Source organism: Herpailurus yagouaroundi, unplaced genomic scaffold (genome assembly GCF_014898765.1).
Source record: "Herpailurus yagouaroundi ecotype Mexico unplaced genomic scaffold, PumYag 184, whole genome shotgun sequence".
Lineage (NCBI taxonomy): Eukaryota > Metazoa > Chordata > Mammalia > Carnivora > Felidae > Herpailurus > Herpailurus yagouaroundi.
In genome coordinates this window covers 22027593-22039322 of record NW_024412415.1, presented here as the reverse complement: position 1 = coordinate 22039322, position 11730 = coordinate 22027593, and the positions used below count along the sequence as shown (strand labels likewise).

Genomic DNA, 11730 nt, shown 5'->3' with positions numbered 1-11730 from the left:
TCAGTTCTTTGATGAGTCCAAGAAAAATCATTTGTTTTTAGTTTGTTGAAATTTTTCTGATAGTAAGGACAAGTGATAACTTCCAAGCTTTTACATTTTGGAGCTGGAACTGGAAGTCCTTTTGGTTATTAATATTTAAGCACAATATTGCTGCACATGATGGGCTTCAAATTAGCTAGCACAAACTAAGTCAAGTTCCCACACTACGTTTAATTTTTTTTTTTAATATTATTTTTGAGAGAGATAGAGGGAGAGAGTGAGAGGGAGAGCGCAAGTAGGGGAGGGGCAGAGTGAGAGGCAGACACGGAATCCGAAGCAGGCTCCAGGCTCTGAGCTATCAGCTCAAACTCACAAACCCCAAGATCATGACCTGAGCTTAAGTCAGATGCCTAACCCACTGAGTCACCCAGGCGCCTCAATTTTTTTAGGGACTTCTCTGTCATCTCTATAATCTTTGAATAATTTTTCTGACCCATTCCTGTTCTTAAATTCTTCCATTTAAAATGGACTGTAGTGGGGGCGCCTGGGTGGCGCAGTCGGTTAAGCGTCCGACTTCAGCCAGGTCGTGATCTCGCGGTCCCTGAGTTCGAGCCCCGCGTCAGGCTCTGGGCTGATGGCTCAGAGCCTGGAGCCTGTTTCCGATTCCGTGTCTCCCTCTCTCTCTGCCCCTCCCCCGTTCATGCTCTGTCTCTCTCTGTCCCAAAAATAAATAAACGTTGTAAAATGGACTGTAGTGTGTAACTGCCAGTAAAATAAACCTGATCACATCCTGCCATCATCTGTATGCTGGCTCATCGATACCTGGACCAGGTATTCCACAGCGGAGAAATCTCTGTGTGGCCCCTGCATTTTATTACCACAGTTTACCAACAGCGTCTGCGGGGTGTGAGGTGAAGGGCGCTGGAAGGACATGCCACCCACAGTGGCTCACAGTTACCCAGCTAGGGAGACGGTGGCCGTGCCTCCCACTGCTAAAGGTGAAGGCAGTCATCAACTCATGCAGAACGGGCTCTGAGGGCACAGGATGTTCTATGCGTGGAGAGTGACTTTGGCCCCATGGAATAGGAGTTTGCGTATTTCTGTGTAAAGTTTCCACAGCCTCCCCTTGGCTCCCAAACCTACCCAAATCACAGAATTTAGCCGCTTGAGGGAAATCGTGAGCGCCCTAAAAGACTACAAAGAGCTCGCGCCTGGATACAGAATCTGAACTTCCCGCCTGTTAATTAGATCTGGAGAAGTAGCTCCTCTGCCAGCCTTCCAAGAAGCTCAATGCCCATTGGCTCTTCCTGAGTCCATTGAGAGACTGCGCCCTGCGCCGGTAGGTGGGACCCTCTTTGGCGGCAGTTGCCAGGAAACCGCGTCAACATCAGAGAGCTGAGCCTCTGCTTTGGAAGCGGGAGGTGGTGGCCGCAGGAGCACGAGAGGGGAATTTTCGTCTGCCAAGATGGTAAGCCGGTTGGGGGTCTTGAAACTACTTGTTTATCTATTAGTTTAATTGTAGTTTAGAGCCAGCTTGCACCTAAAAAGGATTTGAAGTGCCTAATCTGAGAATTAAAGTGGGAAACTCGTACAATTTGCTTTCAGAGGCCTCCTGTGCTATTGTTTAAGCAACGAACACGGTGGCTTTCAGCCTTTTCCAAAATTTCTGGCTGTTATTAGATCTGCCCGGTAAATATCTTTTTTCTCATATTTTGGAAATTTGGGAAAAGATTAAGAACGTTGAACGAGTAACTGGGGGAAGAAAACTCCAGGAGAGAGTGAATGAGTTAAGTAGCAGCGGCCCGACCTGTTAAATCTATATTAGGAAAACCTGACCAGTTTCTCAACGGAACTTTATGGCCAAGGGGTAAGGGAGAGGGGGGTGGAATGGGGAAGGAGGAATTCCCTGTATTGCGCTAAAAGCTAGTTCTACAGAGCTTGACTACGGGTCTTTGAATCTTAGTACTGCGGCATATTTAAGCTGAGGAATCCTGGGTAAAGTTGCTTTTACTTTTTATTCTTCATCTATAAAATGGGGAGTAATAAAAGTAGTTTACTGATATATCAATATATTTAGCTACCACGCGTACTTTTTTTTATTTCTCTGAATTTAGGAAGGAGGCTAAAGGTCCTTTGTTTTTATTAGTGTTCCCTATTTTTGTAATGGGAGCTTACATCAGTATACTTTTAAAGTTTATTTATTTATTTTGAGAGCGAGGGAGCACAAGTGGGGGAGGGGCAGAAAGAAAGGGAGAGAGAATCCCAAGCAGGCTCCACGCTCAGCCGGGCTCAATTCCTTAGCGGGGCTCAATCCCAGGACTGGGAGATAATGACCTGAGCGGAAATCAAGAGTGGTGCATAACCCTCTGAGCCACCCAGGCACTCCAAGCAGTATTCTTTTAAAAATTAGATTTTGGAATATCAAAGTATGCATACTTTTCTTTTTTTTCATTATAGGCTTCTAAAAGGAGAGCTATGAACTTCAGTGAAAGACATCAGAAATTAGTAGATGTAAACTACTGCAAGAAATTGCATGTCCAATCACTAAGAAAGATACAGAATCAAGTCAGGGACCAAATGGTGCAGAACGAAAATGATGACCGTGTGGAGCGCAGGAGATTCCTCAGATTATTACAGAATGAACAATTTGAGTTGGATATGGAAGAGGCCATTCAAAAGGTACATTTTACTATTCATTCTTACATCATTTTTTTCCTTCATTTTCTCCTTGGAAATGATAAAAACCAACTGCTGATACTGGAATTGAATAGATAACAGGATCAGATAAGGTATGCCTCATTGTATGTCAGTCCAGTGTAGTGGTAAAGAACTGCGTTTTTGGAGTTAGACTGTTATGTCTTTAAATCCTAGTATTGCTGTATATAAGCTGTTGAACCATGATTTTACTTGCTGCCTCATCTATAAAACAGGAATTATAATAGTACCCACTTTGTAGGATTGTTTTAATAGTTAATGATTTAATACATGCAAAGCACTTGGAAAAGTACCTGGAACAGAGTAAGACACAGGTTTTCTCGTTTTTTTCATAAACATGAAATCCATAATTACTGAGTTTTGCTCATATAAGTAAAATTCAGTTGCATTCCATAAAATTCAAAAGACAAAAATTTCAGATTACCTTTTTTGAATTTACTGATATTAAACATGTTCATTGTTCATTGGTAGAAAATGAACACCTATGTATTAGATTTGAATTTACTTGTATTTTTGATTTTTGAAATACTGACTTGAATTCAGGTACAGTACATATATATAACTCCTAAAATATGGAGATAATTTTTTAATGGAAACTTCTAAATATTTTACAGGATGAAGGTGGTAAAAAAGGGAAACCAATAAGAAACAAGTTCTCATAAATGTGAAAAAGGTGTTCTGATATTTCACTATTTTTTGAGTTCCTGCTTTATGTTCAACATTTTGCAAGATATTGTGGGGAATGGCAAAAGCAACTTTTAAAAATGATATCCATCCCTCTGAATTTCAATTTTATAAAGCTTAGACATGATTTTCAACTCTGAGCAATAAGATCCTAGGGATTAGATTTTTTTCCTATTTTTATTCTTATTTTTTTCTTTAATTTTAAAGAAAACCCTAGATATCAGATCATCTCTCTCCTGTATACTTCAGTATGCATCTTATAAAATACAGATATTTTCTAACATAGTAGCAGAACAATGCCATTATCTCACGTAATAGAATTAACAGTAAATTCTAGGTATCATTTAATGCCATCCCATAATCAAGTTTTGGGGATTATGTCAAAGTCTGCTTTTACAGTTGGTTTGTTTTAATCAGGATCCGAACAAGGTTCATATAGTATATTTGGTTGTTGTGTCTGTTAGGTACCTCTAATCTAAAACAGTCTCTCCCTCATCCTTTATTTATTTAAAAAGGAATTTTTCTTTAACGTTTATTTATTTTTGAGAGACAGAGAGAGACAGAACATGAGTGGAGGAGAGACAGAGAGAGAGGGAGACACAGAATCCAAAGCAGGCTCCAGGTTCTGAGCTGTCAGCACAGAGCCCGATGCGGGGCTCGAACCCATGAACTGTGAGATCATGACCTGAGCCAAAGTTGGATGCTTAACCGACTGAACCACCCAGGCCTCTCTGGGTCTCTGGCTTTCTACTCTCAGATCTTAGGAATCACTTGAGCTGATTCATTATCCTATTTGTTCTTTTCCTCTGGTGAATACAAGACTCATCTTGTAAATTTCTGGCTTCACACCCGGAATCAGCCATTGTACCAAAGAGCACTGTTATCATCTAATGGAAATAATATTTAGAGACAATTTTTGAGATAAATTTAGATACATAAGAGTTGCAAAAAATAGTAAAGAGAATTGCTGTATACCATTTACTGATTTCTCTTTAAGTTAACATCTTAAATAATCATGGAACAATTATCAAAATGAAGAAATTAGCCTTGGTACAATATGTTAACTATAGTATTTATTCAGATCATATGAGTTTTTTCCATTAACATGTTTTCTGTTTCAGGAATACAAACTGCATTTAGTTGTTATGTTTCCTTAATCTCCTCCAATCTGTAACAGTTTTTCACTTTTCCTGTCTTTCATGACCTTGACAATTTTAAAGACTACTGTTCATTTATTATATTAGTTTTCTGTTGCTATGTAACAAATTACCACAAATTTAGTGGCTAAAAACATCTGTTGATTACCTCACGGTTTCTGTAGGTCAGAAATCCAAACGTGGTTTATAGCTGGATTGACTGCTTGGTCTCACAAGGCTGAAATCCAGGTGTTGTCTGGAATATATTCTCATCTGAATCTTGGGGTCCTCTTCTAAGCTCATTTAAGTTGGCAGAGTGCATGTTCTCATAGTTCGAAGACTAATACTCATATCTCTCAGAGATTGCTGACATTCCCTGCCACTTGATCCTTTCCACAACATAGCAGTCTGTTTCCCTGATATCCACAGAACAGTGGCTTCAACTGCTCTTTGTCATTTTAGGGCTCACCTGATTAGGTCAGGCCTACCCAAGAGAATCTCCCTTCTGATTAGCACAGTGGTTATTCTAGCCTTTCTCCTTTCCTTATTCATAATTGCTTTCTCCAACAAAAAGAAAGTTGGTTCTCATTATCTATAGTATATTTACTTATTCTTTCAACTCTAGTATACAAATAAAGTAGTCTCAGAATTGTTAACCTGCACCCCTGTGAACAACACATTTACTTACTACAGTACAGATTTGGATATAAATATTTTTTGTCCTTAGCCTTATAATATCTAGTCAGACACTGTTTCCTAAAATTACTTATGTCTATTTCTACTGCATTTATGTGATTGTCTTTTTAAGAATTTTATTGAGGTATAATTGACATACATTATGATATTAGTTTCAGGTGCACAACATAGCAATTTGATCTTTGTATACATTGTGAAATGATGACCTCAATAAGTCTAGTTACTATCTATTTACCATACAAAGTTAATACGCTATTATTGACTATATTCCCCATCCTGTATGTAAATCCCCATTACTTATTTTATAACTGGAAGTTTGTACTTCTTGATCCTCTTCACTCATTTCACACCTCCACTCCTACTCCCCTCTTGCCTGGCAACCACCATTTGGTTGTCTATATCTATGAATTTGGGTTTTGTTTTGTTTATTTGTTTTGTTTTTGAGATTCCACATATAAGTGAAATCAAAGATAATGGTCTTTCTCTGACTTATTTCAGCTAGTGTAATACCCTCAAGGTCCATCCAAATTGTCACAAATGGCAAGATTATCTTTATGGCTGAGCAACATTCTATTGTACTTACATACCACATTTTCTCTATCCACTCATCCATTGATGGACATAGGTTATTTCCATATCTTGATTATTATAAATAATGCTACATTTATATATCTTTTTAAATTAGTGCTTTTGTTTTCTTTGGTAGATACCCAGAAGTGAACTGCTGGATCATATGATTTTTTAAAAATTTTTGAGAGCTTCCATACTGTTTTCCATTGTGGCTGCACCAATTTATATTCTCGCCACCACTGCATGAGGATTCCCTTTTCTCCACACACCAACACTTATTTCTTTTTGCTAATAGCCATTCTGACAGGTGTAAGGTAATAATCACATTATAGTTTTGATTTGCATTTCTCTGATGATGAGTGATGTTAAATATCTTTTCCTGTGCTGGTGGGCATCTGTATGTCATTTTTAAAAAGAGTCTATTTAGGTCCTCTGCTTATTCTTTAATCAGACTGTTTATATTTTGTTCATTTTGGGGTTTTATGACTTTATATATTTTGGATATTAACCCCATATAGGATATATGATTTGCAAATACTTCTGTCATTCAGTAGGTTGCCTTTTAATTTTGTTGATGGTTTCCTTTGCTGTGCAGAAGCTTTTTAGTTTGTGGTAGTCTCATTTGATTTTGCTTTTTTATTGCAGTTACCTTTGGAATCAGCTTTAAAAAAAAACATTGTTAAGATTAATGTCAAGGAGCTTACTGCCTATGTTTTCCTTTAAGACTTTTATGGTTTCAGGTCTTAGCATTCAAATTTCTGATCCATTTTGAGTTAATTTTTGTATATGTTGTATGATAGTGGTCCAGTTTCATTTTTTTGCATGTTGCTGTCCAGTTTTCCCAGCAGCACTTGAAGAGTTTTAACACCACTTTTCCCCGTTGTATATTCTTGCCTCCTTTGTTCTAAATTAATTGACATATATGTGTGGGTTTTCCTGGGCTGTCTGTCCTGTTATATTGATCTATGTGTCTGTTTTTATTTAAAATTTTTTTTAATGTTTATTTATCTTTGAGAGAGAGACAGAGCATGAATGGGGGAGGGTCAGAGACAGAGGGAGACACAGAATCTGAAGCAGGCTCCAGGCTCTGAGCTGTCAGCACAGAGCCGGATGCGGGGCTCAAACTCATGAACAGTGAGATCATGACCTGATCCGAAGTCAGACACTCAACCGACTGAGTCACCCAGGAGTCCCTCTATGTGTCTGTTTTTAATGCCAATACTATACTGATTTGATTACTATAGCTTTGTGATAATAGTTTGAAATTTGGGAGCATTACACTTCTGACTTTGTTCTTTTTCAAGATTGCTTTGGTTATCTTAATTCTTTTGTGCTTTTATATGAATTTTAGAATTATTTGTTCAAATTCTGTGAAAATGCTGTTGATATTTTGGTAGGAATTACATTGACTCTGTAGATTGCTTTGAAAAGTACAGACATTTTATACTACTACTCCATGAGCACAGAATATCTTTCCATTTTTTTGTGTTTTCTTCAGTTTCTTTCATGAGTATCTTATAGTTTTCAGTATATAGTCACCTTGGTTAAATTTAGTCCTAGGTATTTTGTACTTTTTGATGCAGTTGTAAATGGGATTGTTTTCTTGATTTTTCTTTCTGATCTTTTGGTATTGATGTGTAGAAATTCAACAGGTTTTTATGTATTTTTTGTGTCTTATCACTACTGAATTGATTTATTTTAATAGTTTTTTGGTGTAGTCTTTAGTATTGTGTTATTTGCAAATAGTGACAAGTTTGCCTCTTCCTTTCCAATTTGGATGTCTTTTATTTCTTTTTCTTGCCTAATTACTATGGCTAGGACTTCCAGTACTATGTTTTATAGAAGTGGGGATGGAGTGAGCATTCTTGTCTTGTTCTTGGTCTTAGAGCTTCTCACCAATGAGTATGAAACTAACTGTGGGTTTGTCATAAGGGTATTAATTATGTTGAGGTACATTCTCTCCATAATCTGCTTTTCCTGAATCAAGATGATCAATGATTTTTATCTTTCATTTTGTTAATGTATATAATAGTGATTGATTTGGGATGTTGAATCATCCTTGCATCCCTGGAATAAGTCACATTAATCATGGTGTATAGTCCTTTTAATATGTTGTTGAATTTGGTTTGCTTAATATTTTGTTGAGGAATGTTGCATTTATGTATATCAGGAATATTAGCTGGTAATTTTATTTTTGTATGGCATCCTTGTCTGGTTTTGGTATTAGGATAATGATGGCCTCATGACATACAGTGAGAGTGTTCCCTCCTCTTCAGTTTTTTGAGAGTTTGAGAAGGGGAAATATTAATTCTTTGAATGTTTGATAGAGTTAACCAGTAAAGCCACATAGTCCTGGACTTTTGTTTTTTGGGAGGTTTTATTGATTCAGTCTTCTTACTAGTAATCTCCCTACTAGTATCTTGATTTTATTCTTGATTCAAGAATTCTTCTTGATTCAGTCTTGGAAGATCATGTGTTAGGAATTTATCCACTTCTTCTAGTTTGTCTAATTTTTGGCGTATAATTGTTCATATTACTCTCTTATGATCCTTTGCATTTCTTTAGTATTAGTTGTAACTCCTTTTTCACTTCTCATTTTTATGTATTTGAGCCCTCTCTCTTTTTTCCTTGGTAAGTCTAGCTGAAAGTTTGTCAATTTTATTTATATTTTCTTTTTTAAGTTTATTTTTGAGAGAGAGATAGAATGAGTGGGGGTGGGGGCAGAGAGAGAGGGAAAGAGAGAATCCCAAGCAGGCTCTGCACTGTCAGCATGGAGCCCAATCTGGGCCTCGAACTCACAAACCGTGAGATCATGACCTGAGCTAAAACCAGTAGTTGAATGCTTAACTGACTGAGCCACCCAGGCACCCCATTTTTATTTATATTCTCAAAGAACTAGTTCATAGTTTCATTGATGTTTCCTATTATCTTTTTTTGTCTGTATTTCATTTATTTCCACTCTGATCTTTATTATTTTCCTCCTACTAACCTTAGGCCTCATGTATTCTTGCTATAGTTCCTTTTGGTGTAAAGTTAGACTGTTTAATTGAGGGTTTTGTTGTTTCTTCAGAAAGATCTGTATTGCTGTGTACCTCCCTCTTAGAACTGCTTTTGCTGCATTTTGATTTTATTTTCCTGTTTTCATTTGTCTCCAAATTTTTAAAATTTTATTCTTTAATTAAAAATTTTTCTCAATGTTTATTTTTATTTTTGAGAGAGAGACAGACAGAGCATGAGTGGGAGGAAGGATAGAGAGGGAGAGGGAGACACAGAATCTGAAACAGGCCCAGGCTCTGAGCTGTCAGCACAGAGTCTGACAAAGAGCTTGAACTTGGAAATGGTGAGATCATGACCTGAGCCAAAGTCTGATTCTTAATTGACTGAGCTACCCAGGTGCCCCTGTCTGTAGATTTTTTTTTTTTTCTCAACGTTTTTATTTATTTTTGGGACAGAGAGAGACAGAGCATGAACGGGGGAGGGGCAGAGAGAGAGGGAGACACAGAATCGGAAACAGGCTCCAGGCTCTGAGCCATCAGCCCAGAGCCCGACGCGGGGCTCGAACTCACGGACCGCGAGATCGTGACCTGGCTGAAGTCGGACGCTCAACCGACTGCGCCACCCAGGCGCCCCTAGATTTTTTAAAAATTTTTTCTAGGTATTTATTTCTTCAATGCCCTTGTGGTTGCTTTGTAGCATGCTGGTTAATTCTCACAGTTTTGTTGTTTTCTTCTTGATAATTGGTAATTCCATACCATTATGGTTGGAAAAGGTGCTTGATATAATATCAATTTTAAATTTATTTACATTTTCTTTTTTATGTGGCCTAACATTGATCTGGTCTGGAGAATGTTCTATATGCACTTGAGAAGCATATGTATTCTGCTATTTTTGTACTGAATGTTCTGTATATATCTATTAAGTCCACCTGGTTTAAGGTGTTGTTTAAGGCTGATGTTTCCTTACTGATTTTCTTATTTCTGTCAGATGATATAAGTAGGGTGTTAAAATCCCCTACCATTATTGTATTATTGTTGATTTCCCCTTTTTGGTGTGTTAATATTTGCTTTATATATTTTGGTGCTTCTATATTAGATACATATATATTTGTAAATTTTATATTTTCTTGCTTGATTGACCTCTTTATCATGTAATGCCCTTCCTTGTCTTTTATTACAGTGTTGGTTTTAAAGCTTATTTTGTCTGATATGAGTATAGCTATACCAGCTTTCTTTTCATTTCCATGGAATATTGTTTCCATTCCTCACTTGCAGCTTGTGTGTATCCCTACTTCTGAAGTAACTCTTTTGCAGGCAATATATAGATGAGTCTTGTTTGTTTGTTTATAATCCATTTGGCCAGCTGTCTTTTGAGTAGAACATTTAGTCCATTTATATTTAAAATATTACTGTTAGATCTGTACTTATTGCCATTTGGTTAATTGTTTTCTGGCTATTTCTGTAGTTCCTCTCTGTTCCATTTTCTTTCTGTCTTTCCTTGTGGTTCATTGTCTTTCTTTAGTGTTGTGTTTAGTTTTTTTATTTACTTATTTACTGTAAGGTATTGCTTTGTGGTTACTGTGAGATAATTTATGTATACAACATATATAACATCCTATCAACCTTTTAGGTTGATATCAACTTGAACTTATTCCAAAATAGTACACTTTTACCATCTCCCCCATTTTATGTTTTTGATGTCACATTTTATCTCCTATTTTATGTATCACTTAATTAATTATTGTAGTTTTATTTTACTATTTTTGTCGTTTAACCTTCATACTAACTTTATGAGTTAACTTTTATACTACCTTCACTACATATTAAATTTTACAGAGAGATTTTTACTTTCAAATGTTTTTTGGTTGTTAATTAGTCCATTTCTTTTCAACTTAAAAGATCCCTTTAACATTTCTTCAAAAACCAGTTTAGTGGTGATGAACTCCTTTAGCTTTTGCTTATCTGAAAAACTATCTCTCCTTCAATTCTGAGTGATAAACTTACTGGGTAGAGTGTTCTTGGTTGGAAGTTTTTTTCTTTTAGCACTTTGAATATGTCATGCCACTCCCTTCTGGCCTGCACAGCTTGGGCTGAGCAATCTGCTGATAGCCTTGTGGAATTTTCTTTACAACAAGTTGCTTGTACTGCTTTTAGATTTTCTTTTTTTTTTTAATTTCTAAAAATTTTTTTAAAATTTATTTTTGAGAGAGAGAGACAGACAGACAGAGTGCAAGCAGGGGAGGGACAGAGAGAGAGGGAGACACAGAATCCAAAGCAGGCTTCAGGCTCTGAGCTGTCAGCACAAAGCCTGATGCAGGGCTCAAACTCATGAACTGCAAGATCCATGACCTGAGCCAAAGTTGGACACTTAACCAACTGAGCCACTAGGGCACCCTAAGATTTTCTCTTTAATTTTTGACATATTAATAATAATGTGTGTTGGCGTGGATCTCTTTGGGTTTATTTTACTTGGAACTCTCTGGGTTTCTGGATCTGGGTGTCTGTTTCCTTCCTTAGGTAAGGGAAGTTTTCAGCCACTATTTCTTCAAATAAGTTTTCTGCCTCTTTCCTTTCTCATCTCCTTTGGTACCCCTATAATGCAGATATTATTTCACTTGATTTTGTCCCATAGATCTCTTAATTTATCATCTTTTTTTTTAAGAATTCCTTTTTCTTTTTGCTGCTCTGTCTGGGTGATTTCCAGTGCTTTGTTTTCCAGTTCTCTGATCCATTCTTCTGTTCTATCCAATCTGCTGTATAACCCTCTTTGTGTATTTTTCAGTTCAGTTATTATATTCTTCAGCTCTGATTTTGGTTTCATACTTTCTTATATCTTATATCTCTTTGTTGAAGTTCTCACTGTGTTCATTCAGTCTTCTCCTAAGCTTGGTGTGCATCTTTATGCCTATTACTTTGAATTCTTTATCTGGTAAATTACTTATCTCTGGATCAGT

The 11730-nt window shown here is 36.8% G+C and overlaps 1 protein-coding gene across 1 annotated transcript in view; it reads left to right on the top strand.

Moving 5' to 3' along the window:
* The first annotated feature begins 882 nt into the window (after nucleotides 1–882).
* Nucleotides 883–11730, top strand: part of MNS1 (meiosis specific nuclear structural 1) — a 48887-nt gene continuing 38039 nt past the window's right edge. Inside the window, exons 1-2 of the mRNA XM_040492772.1 lie at nucleotides 883–1447; nucleotides 2437–2658. Coding sequence (XP_040348706.1) covers nucleotides 1445–1447; nucleotides 2437–2658 — 225 coding nt within the window. The 5' untranslated portion in view covers nucleotides 883–1444. The remainder of the gene's footprint in view (nucleotides 1448–2436; nucleotides 2659–11730) is intronic.